Here is a 16,595-nt window from a genome sequence, read left to right as displayed (position 1 = left end):
TATGCAACTCCAGATTGCATTTAGGAAGGATTGCAAAGTTTGTGCATTTCCAAAATTTTCTCAACTCTCTCTATCACACTTCATGTGTTTGTCCGGGGAGGTGATGTAAACCTATCAGCTTAGGGCAGTCAAAACAATACCACAAATGACCCATAACTGCTAGTCCAGTCATGCCATGTGATTTGTTCGGACAAGGCAAATGATTCATGGGGCAAAACAGACGCTAAGGTTACCAACAAACCTCTGAGCTGATGGGGAATAATGAACAGCCTCCTGAGCAACAAGGTCTGTGGGAAATTGACTTATATCCCCTTCCGACTTAATGCATCTTCATTTAACAGCTTGCAGTCACATTTACATCTGTCATCCCCCATTAAATAGGGATTGATAGTTTGTGCCTGGATGGAACCTCCGTAGGGCCACAAAGTGTATGGGGACCACAATGAATTCAACCAAAGTACTGCCACATAAAAAAGCTGTCCCATTCTGTATTTTATGTGATATTTGGCTGAATGACCACTGGTTACATACTTTTTTAACTGGACATGTTTTCATAAATGCCACTCGTTGACTTACCAACATCTAAATCAAATCACATTGTATTGGTCACATACACATGGTTAGCAGATATTAATGCGAGTGTAGCGAAATGCTTGTGCTTCTAGTTCCGACAGTGCGGTAATATCTAACAAGTAATCTAACAATTCCCCAACAACTACCTAATACACACAAATCTAAAAGGGGTGAATTAGAATATGTACATATAAATATATGAATGAGCGATGGCCGAGCGGCATAGGCAAGGTGCAATAGATGGTATAAAATACAGTATATACATATGATATGAGTAATGTAAGATATGTAAACATTATTTAAAGTGGCATTATTTAAAGTGGCATTGTTTAAAGTGACTAGTGATCCATTTATTAATGTGGCCAGTGATTGGGTCTCAATGTAGGCAGCAGCCTCTCTGAGTTAGTGATTGCTGTTTAGCAGTCTGATGGCCTTGAGATAGAAGCTGTTTTTCAGTCTCTCGGTCCCAGCTTTGATGCACCTATACTGACCTCGCCTTCTGAATGGTAGCGGTGTGAACAGGCAGTGGCTCGGGTGGTTGTCCTTGATGATCCTTTTGGCCTTCCTGTGACATCGGGTGGTGTAGGTGTCATGGAGGGCAGGTAGTTTGCCCCCGGTGATGCGTTGTGCAGACCGCACCACCTTCTGGAGAGCCTTGTGGTTGAGTGCGGTGCAGTTGCCGTACCAGGCTGTGATATAGCCTGACAGGATGCTCTCGATTGTGCATCTGTAAAAGTTTGTCAGGGTTTTGGGTGACAAGCCAAATTTCTTCAGCCTCTTGAAGTTGAAGAGGCGCTGTTGCGCCTTCTTCACCACACTGTCTGTGTGGGTGGACCATTTCAGTTTGTCTGTATTTGTATTTATTATGGATCCCCATTAGCTGCTGCCAAAGCAGCAGCTACTCTTCCTGGGGTCCAGCATTGATTGACATGCATATTATTAATATTAGCAGATTGACATGCATATAATTAATATTAGCTCTCTGTGTACATTCAAGGGCCAGCCGTGCAAGCCCTGTTCTGAGCCAATTGCAATTTTCCTAAGTCCTTTTTGTGGCACCTGACCACATGACTAAACAGTAGTGAACAGGGCCTATAGGACCTGCCTTGTTAGTAGTGTTGTTAAGAAGGCAGAGCATCACTTTATTACAGACAGACTTCTCCCCATCTTAGCTACTACTGCATCAATATGTTTTGACCATGACAGTTTACAATCTAGTGTTACTCCAAGCAGTTTAGTCATCTCAACTTGCTCAATTTACACATTATTTATTACAAGATTTAGTTGAGGTTTAGGGTTTAGTGAGTGATTTGTTCCAAATACAATGCTTTTAGTTTTAGAAATATTTAGGGCTAACTTATTCCTTTCCACCCACTCTGAAACTAACTGCAGCTCTTTGTTGAGTGTTGCAGTCATTTCAGTTGCTGTAGTAACTGACGTGTATAGTGTTGAGTCACCCGCATACATAGAAACTCTGGCTTCACTCAAAGTCAGTGGCATGTCGTTAGTAAAAACTGAAAAAAGCAAGGGGCCTAAACAGCTACCCTGGGGAATTCCTGATTCTTTATTTGATAGGCTTCCATTAAAGAACACCATCTGTGTTCTGTTAGACAAGTAAATCTTTATCCACATTATAGCAGCAGGTGTAAAGCCATAACACATACGTTTTTCCAGCAGAAGACTATGATCGATAATGTCAAAAGCTGCACTGAAGTCTAAGACAGCCCACACAATAATTTGATCATCAATTTCTCTCAGCCAATCATCAGTAATGTGTGTAAGTGCTGTACTTGTTAAATGTCCTTCCCTATAAGCATGCTGAAATAATTTTTTCAATTTGAGTTGAAAGTTTACTAAGGGTTGGTAACAGGCTGATTGGTCGGCTATTTGAGCCAGTAAAGGGGGCTTTACTATTCTTGGATAGCGGAATGACTTTAGCTTCCCTCCAGACCTGAGGGCACACGCTCTCTAGTAGGCTTAAATTGAAGATGTGGCAAATAGTAGTGGCAATATCGTCTGATATTATCCTCAGTAATTTTCCATCCAGATTGTCAGACCCTGGTGGCTTGTCATTGTTGATAGACAACAATACTTTTTTCACCTCTTCCACACTGACTTTACGGAATTCAAAAGTACAATTATTGTCTTTCATAATTTGGTCCGATATACCTGGATGTGTAGTGTCAGCGTTTGTTGCTGGCATGTCATCCCTAAGTTTGCTTTTCTTGCCAATGAAAAAGTCATTAAAGTAGTTTGTAATATCAGTGGGCTTTGTGATGAATGAGCCATCTGAACCAATAAATGAAGGAGCCGAGTTGGCTTTTTTCCCCCAAAATTTCATTTAAGGTGCCCCAAAGCTTTTTACTATCATTCTTTTAATAATTTATCTTTGTTTCACAGTGTATTTAGTTTAGTCACATGATTTCTTAATTTGCAGTACGTTTGCCAATCTGTTGGGCTGCCAGACTTAATTGCCATAGCTTTTGCCTCATCCCTCTCAACCATACAATTTTTCAATTCCTCATCAATCCAAGGGGATTTAACAGTTTTTACAGTCATTTTCTTAATGGGTGCGTGCTTATCAGTAACTGGAATAAGTCGTTTCATAAATGCGTCAAGTGCAGCGTCTGGTTGCTCCTCATTACACACCACAGACCAGCAAATATTCTTTACATCATCAACATATGTATCACTACAAAACTTATTGTATGACCTCTTATACTGTACACTATATTAGGCCTTCGGAACTTTGGTTTTCCTAGATATGGCTATTATATTGTGATCACTACATCCTATGGATTTGGATACTGCTTTAAAGCAAATATGTGCAGTGTTAGTAAAAATGTGATCAATACATGATTTAATTTAATTCCTGTGCTGTTTGTAACTACCCTGGTAGGTTTACTGACAACTTCACCCAGGTTGTAGGCACTGGTTACAGTTTGACGTGTTTTCCTGAGTGGGCAGCTTGATGATAGCCAGTCAATATTTAAATCACCCAGAAAATATACTTCTCTGTTGATATCACATACATTATCAAGCATTTCACACATATTATCCAGATACTGACTGTTAGCCCTTGGTGGTCTATAGCAGCTTCCCACAAGAATGGGCTTTAGGTGAGGCAGATGAACCTGTATCCATATTACTTCAACATTAATTAACATTAGATCCTCTCTAAGCTTTACAAGAATGTGATTCTGAATATAGACCACAACACCGCCTCCGTTTGGCGTTTCTGTCTTTTTGGTAGATGTTATAACCATGTATTGCTACCACTGTATCAAAGGTATTATCTAAGTGAGTTTCAGAGATAGTCAGAATATGAATGTTATCTGTTACAAGCAAGTTATTGACTTCATGGACCTTGTTTCTTAGGCTACACATGTGTTGCTTGATTGTTTTTAATGCTTTACTGGGAAGCTTATCAGAGGTAGACTTACTCATGTTATTTACATTGGAGCTGATAGTGCAGGGTGAGCTGCATAAAGTGGTCTTCCTACTATTGCACACCGCCTCAGTGCTAACAGTGTAAATCTGGTTTATAGGCTCATGATTACTGCTTACAATAGCTGTAGGATAAACAGATGTATTCAGTGCAATTAGGGGTACATAAATTAAATTACTTACATGGTGTTTGCCAATGCCCCTAAGATCATGTACATTTGATGCAGCATTATGTCAACTCATTGTCACAATGGTAGGGATTAACTGAGCTGGTCTTGGATTATTTACTAGTCATTGTTTCAACGCAGCCTTGATGTGATGTGTATGCCGAGGAACTTAAAACTTTCTTCACTGCTGTCCTTTCGATGTGGATAGGGGGGTGCTCCCTCTGCTGTTTCCTGAATTCCATGATCATCTCCTTTGTTTTTTTATGTTGAGTGAGAGGCTGTTTTCCTGACACCACACTCCGAGTGCCCTCACCTCCTCCCTGTAGGTTGTCTCATCGTTGTTGGTAATCAAGCCCACTACTGTTGTGTCGTTTGCAAACTTGATGATTGAGTTGGAGGCGTCCATGGCCACGCAGTCATGGGTGAACAGGGAGTACAGGAGGGGGCTGAGCATGCACTCTTGTGGGGCCCCAGTGTTGAGGGTCAGCGAAGTGGAGATGTTGTTTCCTACCTTCACCACCTGGGGGCGAAAGTCCAGGACCCAATTGCACAGGGCGGGGTTGAGACCCAGGGCCTCCAGCTTGATGATGAGCTTTGATGCAAACTGTATGCAAACTGAAGTGGGTCTTGGATGGCCGGTAAGTTGGAAGTGATATGATCCTTGACTAGTCTCTCAAAGCACTTCATGATGACAGAAGTGAGTGCTACGGGGCAGTACTCATTTAGTTCAGTTATCTTTGCCTTTTTGGTTACAGGAACAATGGTGGCCATCTTGAAGCATGTGGGGACATCAGACTGGGATAGGGAGCGATTGAATATGTCCGTAAACACACAAGCCAGCTGGTCTGTGCATGCTCTGAGGACACGGCTAAGGATGCCGTCTGGGCCAGCAGACTTGCAAGGGTTAACATGTTTAAATGTTTTACTCACATTGGCCACGGAGAAGGAGAGGGGGGGGTGCAGTCCTTTTTAGCGGGCCGCAATGGTGGAACTGTATTATCCTCAAAGCGGGCAAAGAAGGTGTTTAGTTTGTCTGGAAGCGTGACGTGGGTTGACCATGGCTGGTTTTCTTTTTGCAGTCTGGGATTTCCTGTAGACCCTGCCACATATGTCTCATGTCTGAGCCGTTGAATTACGACTCCACTTTGTCCCTATACCTACGTTTCGCTTGTTTGATTGCCTTGCGGAGGGAATAACTACACTATTTATATTCAGCCATATTCCCATTTTTCCATGGTTAAATGCGTTGGTTCGCGCTTTTAGTTTCGCGCAAATGCCGCCATCCATCCACAGTTTCTGGTTAGGGTAGGTTTTAATAGTCACAGTGGGTACAACATCTCCAATGCACTTCCTTATAAACTCTCTCATCGAGTCAGCGTATTGATCAAAGTTGTTCTGAGGCTGACCGAAACATATCCCAGTCCGCGTGATCAAATCAACATTGAAGCGTGGATTCTAATTGGTCAGACCAGCGTTGAATGGTTCTAGTCACTGGTACATCCTGTTTGCGTTTCTGCCTATACGACGGTAGGAGCAAGATGGAGTCGTGGTCGGATTTGATGAAGGGAGGGCGGGGAAGGGCTTTGTATGCATCGCGGAAGTTAGAGTAGCAGTGATCAAGTGTACCCCCCCGCACGTAGTGCAATCAATATGCTAATAGAATTTAGGTAGCCTTCTCAAATTTGCTTTGTTAAATTCCCCAGCTACAATAAATGCAGCCTCAAGATATATGGTTTCCAGTTGACATAGAGTCCAGTGAAGTTCCTTGAGGGGCATCTTGGTGTCTGCTTGAGGGGGAATGTACACAGCCGTGACGATAACTGCCGAGAATTCTCTTGGGAGGTAATATGGCCGGCATTTGATTGCAAGGAATTCTAGGTCGGGTGAGCAGAAGGACTTGAGTTCCTGTATGTTGTTATGATTACACCATGAGTTGTTAATCATGGAGCATACACCCCCTCCCTTCCTCTTCCCAGAGAGGTGTTTATCTCAAGAGAGCCATGTTTCCATGAACCAGAGAATGTTACCATCTCTGATGTCTCTCTGGAAGGCAACCCTTGCTCAAATTTCGGCTACCTTGTTGTCAAGAGTCTGGGCATTGGCGAGTAGTATACTGGGGAGCGGTGGGCGATGTGCACGTCTACGGAGCCTGACCAGGAGGCCGCTCCATCGGCCCCTTCTGCGTCGCCATTGTTTTGGGTCGGCTTCTGGGATTAGATCCATTGTCCTGGGTGGTGGTCCAAACAAAGGATCCGCTTCGGTAAAGTCGTATATTCCTGGTCGTAATGTTGGTAAGTTAACGTCGCTCTTATATCCAATAGTTCTTCCCGGCTGTATGTAATAAGACTTAAGATTTCCTGGGGTAACAATGTAAGAAATAAAATATAAAAAAACGAAATACTGTATAGTTTCCTAAGGACTCGAAGCGAGGCAACCATGTCTGTTGCCGCCATCTTGATTCTACACATTGATAGTGAGTGTGAGGGACTGCAAAGTAGCTTCTCATCACTTCTCCAACAGTGAGCAGTTCTGGAGTAGCCCTCTTCTGTGAACCAAAACAAACTGCAGGGGATGTTACATTTAGCTGGCTAGTGATGCAATCCGTTCGGGCAGTCAGCGAAGGGAAGCAAATCCAGTCTGTTGACAGTGCATTTTCTGTAATTTCAGAGGCCGTTAAAAAGTGTAAATTTGTTGTGGAAGCCGATAGATCTTAATGGATGCCCATCATTTTCACATTATAGGTAATCGTTTAAATCTAGGCCTACTTGAAAACCAACTTGTGTTCCTCATTGAGCACCCTGTAATGAGGAAGTGTACTGTACTGTACTGTATATTGGAATTAAAGAGAGTTTATTCTTCACCTTTGAAAACAAACAGATCTTCACATGAATAATGGCTTAAATGAATAATTTGGTCTTGTCTCGTCATTAAGAGGATGAAACTGACGAACAATTATGAAAAAATAAATCAAATGAGGTTCATTATACAATCACTATGCTGTCAGCACACATGAATTAATCAACATTTTTGATCTAAAAAAATATGCTATATGGAGACAGAGAAAGCATGATGACAGAGAAGGAAGTGTCAGAGTGAGACATAAAACAAAGTCTCTAAAAGTGCATGCAAAGTGAACAACACTGCATAATAAATGCCCCTCCGCTGTAACAGAATTTAAAGACACCAACATTTATTTAGACAGAAAGGCTTCCATTGATTTCTGCATTAAAGGAAAAATCCACATTAAAACTCTATTTTCATATTTTTTATAAAATAAAATTGTATTTGTCACATGCACCGAATACAACAGGTGTAGGCTTTACAGTGAAATACTGTAAGAAAGTAAGAACATGTAAAGGGAAATAGTAACACAATAAAATAACATTAACTGGACTACCGTCAATGTGCAGGTGTACGAGGTAATTGAGGTTGTAAACTCAGCAAAGAAAGGTCAGTTTTTCAGGACCCTGTCTTTCAACGATAATTCGTTAAAATCCAAATAACTTCACAGATCTTCATTGTAAAGGGTTTAAACACTGTTTCTCATGCTCGTTCAATGACCCATAAACAATTAATGAACATGCACCTGTGGAACGGTCGTTAAGATACTAACAGCTTACAGACTTTAGGCAATTAAGGTCACAGTTATGAAAACACTAAAGAGGCCTTTCTACTGACTCTGAAAAACAGAGGAAAGATGCCCAGGGTCCCTGCTCATCTGCGTGAACGTGCCTTAGGCATGCTGCAAGGAGGCATGAGGACTGCAGATGTGGCCAGGGCAATAAATTGCAATGTCTGTACTGTGAGACGCCTAAGACAGCGCTACAGGGAGACAGGACGGACAACTGATCATCCTTGCAGTGGCAGACCACGTGTAACAACACCTGCACAGGATCGGTACATCTGAACATCACACATGCGGGACAGGTACAGGATGGCAACAACATCAGTGCTCAGACTGCCCGCAATAGGCTGAGAGAGACTGGACTGAGGGCTTGTAGGCCTGTTGTAAGACACGTCCTCACCAGACATCATTGGCAACAACGTCGTCTATGGGCACAAACCCACCGTCGCTGGACTAGACAGGACTGGCTAAAAGAGTTGCGGTTTTGTCTCACCGGGAGTGATGGTTGGATTTGCGTTTATCGTCAAAGGAATGAGCATTACACCGAGGCCTGTACTCTGGAGCGGGATAAATTTTGAGGTGGAGGGTTCGTCTGAAGCAGTGTGTCACAGCATCATCGGACTGAGCTTGTTGTCATTGCAGGCAATCCCAACGCTGTGCGTTACAGGGAAGACATCCTCCTCCCTCATGTGGTACCCTTCCTGCAGGCTCATCCTGACATGACCCTCCAGCATGACAATGCCACCAGCCATGCTGCTCGTTCTGTGCGTGATTTCCTGCAAGACAGGAATGTCCGTGTTCTGCCATGGCCAGCAAAGAGCCCGGATCTCAATCCCATTGAGCACGTCTGGGACCTGTTGGATTGGAGGGTGAAGGCTAGGGCCATTCCTCCCTTAAATGTCCGGGAACTTGCAGGTGCCTTGGTGGAAGAGTTGGGTAACATCTCACAGCAAGAACTGGCAAATATGGTGCAGTCCACGAGTAGGAGATGCACTGCAGTACTTATTGCAGCCCGTGGCCACACCAGATACTGACTGTTAGTTTTGATTTTGACCCCCTCTTTGTTCACAGACACATTATTCCATTTCTGTTAGTCACATGTCTGTGGAACTTGTTCAGTTTATGTCTCAGTTGTTAAATCTTGTTATGGACATGCAAATATTAAGTTTGCTGAAAATAAACGCAGTTGACAGTGAGAGGACGTTTCTTTTTTTGCTGAGTTTATGTACATGTAGGTAGGGGAAAAAATTACTTGGCAATCAGGATAGATAATAAAGGGAGTAGCAGCATGTGTGAGTGTGTGTGTGTCATCAATATATGTGTGTGTGTGTTTTGTGTGTGTGAGCGTATGTACTGTACAGTGCATTCGGAAAGTATTCAGACCCCTTCACTTTTTCCAAATTTTGTTACGTTACAGCCTTATTCTAAAATTGATAAAATATATTTTTTGCCTCATCAATCTACACACAATACCCCATAATGACAAAGCAAAAGCTGGTTTTAAGAAATTTTTGGAAAAAGTTTGGAAAAGCACACACTTGTCTATATAGAGTCCCACAGTTGACAGTGCATGTCAGAGCAAAAACCAAGCCATGAGGGTGAAGGAGTTGTTCATAGAGCTCCGAGACCGGATTGTGTCGAGGCACAGATCTGGGGAAGGGTACTAACTTGAACCTGATCGAACATCTATGGAGAGATCTGAAAATAGCTGTGCAGCGACACTCCCCTTCCAATCTGATAGAGCTTGAGAGGATCTGCAGAGAAGAATGGGAGAAACTCCCCAAATACAAGTGTACCAAGCTTGTAGCGTCATACCCAAAAAGACTCGAGACTGTAATCGCTGCCAAAGTTGCTTCAACAAAGTACTGAGTAAAGGGTCTGAATACTTGTGTAAATGTGATACTTCCGTTTCTTATTTGTAATACATTTGCAACATTTTTGAAAAAACTGTTTTTGCTTTGTCAGTATGGGGTATTGTTTGTAGATTTATGAGGAAAAATAATACGGCTGTAACATAACAAAATGTAGAAAAAGTCAAGTGGCGTGAGTACTTTTCGAATGGACTGTAGTGTGTGTGTGTGTGTGTGTGTGTGTTTGTGTGTGTTGGAGTGTCAGTGTAGTATGTGTGAGTAGAGTCCAGTGAGTGTCCATAGACCCAGTGACAATTAGCTTTTTTAAAGTTTTGTATCACTTGATTGCTGACATGCAAAACATTTTGGGATAGTATCAACAGTGGAGTAATGAAAAGAAAAAGAAAAATATCGTTTTTGAGATTTTCCCTTTAAGGGTGAAATATCAGTCTCTGTATATTTGGCATGGGGAGGAAAGGAAAGTGAGTCATTCCTTCAGGAAATCTCCATTTTATTTGGAAGATGTGCCATGGGCCTTAATAATAAACACCATACATACTGTAACATGTTGTTTTCCACCAAAGGCTGTTGCTCATGATTTATTAATACTAATAATTTATTTAATTTCTATAGTGCTTTTCATGGCAATCTCAAAGTACTTGATACATCATTATTGTTGGCTAGGTCAACCAATAGAGGCCAAGTCTTTGAGTACATGCATCCTCAAAAGATGGAAAGGGACAGTTCATGGCTTGATCAGAGGAAGGTGGTCAGAGAGATGGGTTGATGAAGAGTCTGGTGGCGATCTTGTAGAGGGCTATTCTGGGAACCAGCCAAGCAATGGGCGTAATTTTTTGTCTGTAAGCCTTCTTATTCTAATTTACATTTTCACATTGTAAAATAATTTGGCATATATTTTTTGTCTGCTTCTCTTGAATGTTGCTAATAGAATTCAAGCTATTAGATAACTACAGTGGGGAGAACAAGTATTTGATACACTGCCGATTTTGCAGGTTTTCCTACTTACAAAGCATGTAGAGGTCTGTAATTTTTATCATAGGTACACTTCAACTATGAGAGACGGAATCTAAAACAAAAATCCAGAAAATCACATTGTATGATTTTTAAGTAATTAATTTGCATTTTATTGCATGACATAAGTATTTGATACATCAGAAAAGCAGAACTTAATATTTGGTACAGAAACCTTTGTTTGCAATTACAGAGATCATACGTTTCCTGTAGTTCTTGACTAGGTTTGCACACACTGCAGCAGGGATTTTGGCCCACTCCTCCCTACAGATCTTCTCCAGATCCTTCAGGTTTCGGGGCTGTCGCTGGGCAATACGGACTTTCAGCTCCCTCCAAAGATTTTCTATTGGGTTCAGGTCTGGAGACTGGCTAGGCCACTCCAGGACCTTGAGATGCTTCTTACGGAGCCACTCCTTAGTTGCCATGGCTGTGTGCTTCGTGTCGTTGTCATGCTGGAAGACCCAGCCACGACCCATCTTCAATGCTCTTACTGAGGGAAGGAGGTTGTTGGCCAAGATCTCGCGATACATGGCCCCATCCATCCTCCCCTCAATACGGTGCAGTCGTCCTGTCCCCTTTGCAGAAAAGCATCCCCAAAGAATGATGTTTCCACCTCCATGCTTCACGGTTGGGATGGTGTTCTTGGGGTTGTACTCATACTTCTTCTTCCTCCAAACACGGCGAGTGGAGTTAGACCAAAAAGCTCTATTTTTGTCTCATCAGACCACATGACCTTCTCCCATTCCTCCTCTGGATCATCCAGATGGTCATTGGCAAACTTCAGACAGGCCTGGACATGCACTGGCTTAAGCAGGGGGACCTTGCGTGCGCTGCAGGATTTTAATCCATGACGGCGTAGTGTGTTACTAATGGTTTTCTTTGAGACTGTGGTCCCAGCTCTCTTCAGGTCATTGACCAGGTCCTGCCGTGTAGTTCTGGGCTGATCCCTCACCTTCCTCATGATCATTGATGCCCCACGAGGTGAAATCTTGCATGGAGCCCCAGACCGAGGGTGATTGACCGTCATCTTGAACTTCTTCCATTTTCTAATAATTGCGCCAACAGTTGTTTCCTTCTCACCAAGCTGCTTGCCTATTGTCCTGTAGCCCATCCCAGCCTTGTGCAGGTCTACAATTTTATCCCTGATGTCCTTACACAGCTCTCTGGTCTTGGCCATTGTGGAGAGGTTGGAATCTGTTTGATTGTGTGTGGACAGGTGTCTTTTATACAGGTAACGAGTTCAAACAGGTGCAGTTAATACAGGTAATGAGTGGAGAACAGGAGGGCTTCTTAAAGAAAAACTAACAGGTCTGTGAGAGCCGGAATTCTTACTGGTTGGTAGGTGATCAAATACTTATGTCATGCAATAAAATGCAAATTAATTATTTAAAAATCATACAATGTGATTTTCTGGATTTTTGTTTAGATTCCGTCTCTCACAGTTGAAGTGTACCTATGATAAAAATTACAGACCTCTACATGCTTTGTAAGTAGGAAAACCTGCAAAATCGGCAGTGTCTCAAATACTTGTTCTCCCAACTGTACTTCATCTAAAAATCTGGAGTGTCTCAAAATCTTCACATTGTCTGTCAACTACTGCATCTTCGCTCATGTAGCCATTACAATCGTGTGTTTGTAGTAATCCCTTGATTCATGAAGAAGGCTGGGAGCCTCGTTTTGACAGTGCTAAAAAGAGACTATATTACTCCCAATACCAGTTACAGCATTTATTTCAAAATCCCAAATGGTGAAGCATCCATCCGAAGGCGGGAATAATTTATGAGGGTTTTGATTACAACCGTGCTGATACATAGTGCATGCGATGTAGCCGGAAAACTGCTGCATTTCAAACTCTTTTTAAAATGTCTTCTAGATCTTAACCACTGGTTTAGCAGTGTGCCACAGACGGTCCCACTAGTTTAGCAGTGTGCCACAGACGGTCCCACTGGTTTAGCAGTGTGCCACAGACGGTCCCACTAGTTTAGCAGTGTGCCACAGACGGTCCCACTGGTTTAGCAGTGTGCCACAGACGGTCCCACTAGTTTAGCAGTGTGGCAGAGACGATCTGATCCACTGGTTTAGCAGTGTGCCACAGACGGTCCCACTAGTTTAGCAGTGTGCCACAGACGGTCCCACTGGTTTAGCAGTGTGCCACAGACGGTCCCACTAGTTTAGCAGTGTGCCACAGACTAGTTTAGCAGTGTGGCAGAGACGGTCTGATCCACTGGTTTAGCAGTGTGGCAGAGACGGCCCCACTGGTTTAGCAGTGTAGCAGAGACGGTCTGATTCATAAGGGAAAGGAGGCGGGGGGAGGACTCAGCCACCAGACTGAACCTGGGGGCTTGTATCAGGCTTTCAGTACCCCATGCATTTTATTTCCAGTTAGGAACTGCAATTAGACATTTAGCTCATTCAAGCTTTAATCAGCACAGAGGTAGTTATTTCATAGGTCCACAGAACGGAGTACTAAGGAGGCAGCATTTGCATTTGGGGCATGCAGTTATTTATTTATATCGAATTACATGTATTTGAATTAAGCCGGAATATCCATGACTTAGGTGCCTTAGATGAAATGAAGGGAAAAATAAAGCGTCCAGTAAACTTGAAGCACTGTCCATCTGTCTTTGAGATAATGCTGATATATATAGTATTCTGTAATATATATAATTTGATGATGTTCTATTTCTGTCATAAAGTATCAAAATTCTATCCAGAATTCCATCAGAAGTGTAGATTAAAGCAATTCTCAGTGGTAGGGTAAAATAATGTTTCCCTCTTATTTTGTGTGGAAGACTGGTCCCATGTGTTGTTTGACACAGTTGTTTAGGAGTTGACAGGATGTAACAATGCTCTTTGACATGATCCCTGCAAGTTGAGGTTTTGGAACATCTTAAAAATCAAGAAAACTGCTACTTGCATAATGTACAATAAAATATTAATATAGTCCCTTATTTGTGGTATCTGTTGGGTTGTGCCGAAGTAGAGATGTTTTATTCTACAAGACAGGCAATGTTTTGTTTTAAGATCGATGATGTTTTCATTTTACCCTAGTGACTTTTTATTTATGTGTGAGAACATTGATGCATTCCATTCTATTTTAATTCTTTCAACTAACAAAATAAACGAATAAATGATGCATGTTTAAATACTTCAGCAATGAATTAACCTCTTTCTAGTTACAACATTGTAGTTCTCCTGAAACAGAGACTTTACCACATTTAAGCTTAGTCTAATTAAAATATACTGAACAAAAATATAAACGCAACAGGTAAAGTGTTGGTCCCATGTTTCATGAAAAGAAAGAAAAGATTCCATATGCACAAAAATATTATTTCTCTCAAATTCTGTGCACACATTTTTTACATCCCTGTTAGAGAGCATCAAATCAAATTGTATTTGTCACATACACATATTTAGCAGATGTTATTGCGGGTGAATAGAAATTGTTGTGTTTCTAGTGGCATTGACTAAAATACAGTAGAATAGAATACAGTATATACGTACATATGAGATGAGTAAAGCAGTATGTAAACATTATTAAAGTGACTAGTGTTCCATTATTTAAGTGGCCAGTGATTCCATGTCTATGTATATAGGGCAGCAGCCTCTAAGGTGCAAGGTTACGTAACCGGGTGGAAGCCACCTAGTGATGGCTATTTAACAGTCTGATGGCCTTGAGATAGAAGCTGTTTTTCCAGTCTCTCGGTCCCAGCTTTGATACACCTGTACTGACCTCGCCTTCTGGATGATAGCGGGCTGAACAGGTCGTTGCTCGGGTGGTTGATGTCCTTGATGATCATTTTGGTCTTCCTGTGACATCGGGTGCGGTAGGTGTCCTGGTGGGCAGGCAGTGTGCCCCAGGTGATGCTTTGGGCAGACCGCACCACCCTCTGGAGAGCACTGCGGTTGCGGGCAGTGCAGTTGCCATACCAGGTTGTGATACAGCCCAACAGGATGCTCTCAATTGTGCATCTGTAAAAGTTTGTGAGGGTCTAAGCCGAATTTCTTCAGCCTCACCACACTGTCTATGTGGGTGGACCATTCCAGATTGTCAGTGATGTGTACGCCGAGGAACTTAAAGCTTTTCACCTTCTCTACTGCGGTCCTGTCGATGTGGATAGGGGCGTGCTCCCTCTGCTGTTTCCTGAAGTCCACGATCAGCTCCTTCATTTTGTTGATGTTGAGGGAGAGGTCATTTTCCTGGCACCATTTGCCAAAATAATACATCCACCTAAGAAATGTGGCATATCCAGAAGCTGATTAAACAGCATGATCATTACACAGGTGCACCTTGTGCTGGGGACAATCAAAGGCCACTCTAAAATGTGTGTGCAGTTGGCATGCTGACTGCAGTAATGTCCACCAGAGCTGTTGCCAGTGAATTGAATGTTAATTTCTCAACCATAAGCTGCTTCCAACATCGTGTTAGAGAATTTGGCAGTACATCCAACCGGTCTCACAACCGCAGACCACGTATAACCACGCCAGCCCAGGAACTCCACATCAGGCTTCTTCACCTGCGGGATCTTCTGAGACCAGCCACTCAGATAATGATGAAACTGTAGGTTTGAAAAACCGAAGAATTTCAGAAACCGTCTCAGGGAAGCTCATTTGCGTGATGGTCGTCCTCACCAAGGTCTTGACCTGGCTGCTGTTCGACGTCGTAACTGACCTTCGATGGCCACTGGCACCCTGGAGAAGTGTGCTCTTTGTGAACAGAGTGCCCCATGGTGGCAGTGGGGTTATGGTATGGGCTGGCATAAGCTAAGGACAATGAACACAATTGCATTTTATCGATGGCAATTTGAATGCACCAAGATACCATGATGAGATCCTGAGGCCCATTCTCATGCCATTCAACTGCCGCCAGCATGATAATGCATTGCCCCCTGTAGCAAGGATCTGTACACAATTCCTGGAAGGAAAAACATTTCCCAGTTCTTCCATGGCCTATATATTCAACAGACATGTCACCCATTGAACATGTTTGAGATGCAGCGTGTTCCAGTTCCCACCAATATCTAACAACTTCACAAAGCCATTGAAGAGGAGTGGGACAACATTCCACAGGCCACAATCAACAGCCTGATCAACTCTATGCGAAGGAGATGTATCTCGCTGCATGAGACAAATGGTGGTCACACCAGATACTGACTGGTTTTCTGATCCACACCCCTACCAGTCATGTGAAATCCATAGAGTTACTGATTTCCTTACATGAACTGTAACTCAGTAAAATCTTTGAAATTGTTGCATGTTGTGTTTATATTTTTGTTCAGTATACAAATAAAGTGGAACAGTAAATGTAACCATAAAAACTGACTAGCAGAACTACACAATATGATATAATTGACCTTCAAATTGTCTTTGTGAAAGATGGATGTTGACTCCACTGTTGTGACAGAACAGAGGTGGTTGAGTATGGAACTCTTATATTCTTGTGGGTGATGAGGACCTGAAATTATCTTGGTGCTGGACCAGCATTGTGGTGTCATCTGATTTGAAAATGGAGTCGTGAGAGAAATAATCACTCTTGGTTCAAATAATTTTTTATGCCAAAACGGGTTCACGGCCCAATTTTTTTTTAGGAAAGCCCTGTGCTAGACTCGACAACAGAATAACACTGGGGTCTGCCATGGAATTAAAAGTATTATCTGTTGTTTTGTTTTTCAGTGCTACCAAGTCACACATGCGGAAATCCAGGGTTGATACCAAAAGGAGTAATTCACGGAACAAGGTACAACATTGGAGACAAGATCCGTTACAGTTGTCTCATGGGATATATACTGGAGGGACATGCTGCACTCACTTGTATTGTGAGTCCAGGTACCGGTGCATCGTGGGACTTTCCAGCACCATTTTGCCGAGGTAAGACACAGTTTGTAGTGTATTTACATATAA

At 42.5% G+C, this 16,595-nt stretch overlaps 1 protein-coding gene across 1 annotated transcript in view; it reads left to right on the top strand.

Annotated features, from left to right (window-relative positions):
• LOC139580473 (CUB and sushi domain-containing protein 1-like) overlaps nt 1-16,595 on the top strand; it is a 451,300-nt gene that overhangs the window by 245,003 nt on the left and 189,702 nt on the right. The window contains exon 4 of the mRNA XM_071409207.1: nt 16,368-16,562. Coding sequence (XP_071265308.1) covers nt 16,368-16,562 — 195 coding nt within the window. The remainder of the gene's footprint in view (nt 1-16,367; nt 16,563-16,595) is intronic.

This window comes from Salvelinus alpinus, chromosome 7 (assembly GCF_045679555.1).
Source record: "Salvelinus alpinus chromosome 7, SLU_Salpinus.1, whole genome shotgun sequence".
NCBI classification, from domain to species: Eukaryota; Metazoa; Chordata; class Actinopteri; order Salmoniformes; family Salmonidae; genus Salvelinus; species Salvelinus alpinus.
Note: the sequence above shows the minus strand (reverse complement) of the source record. Positions and strands in the feature narration are given on the sequence as shown.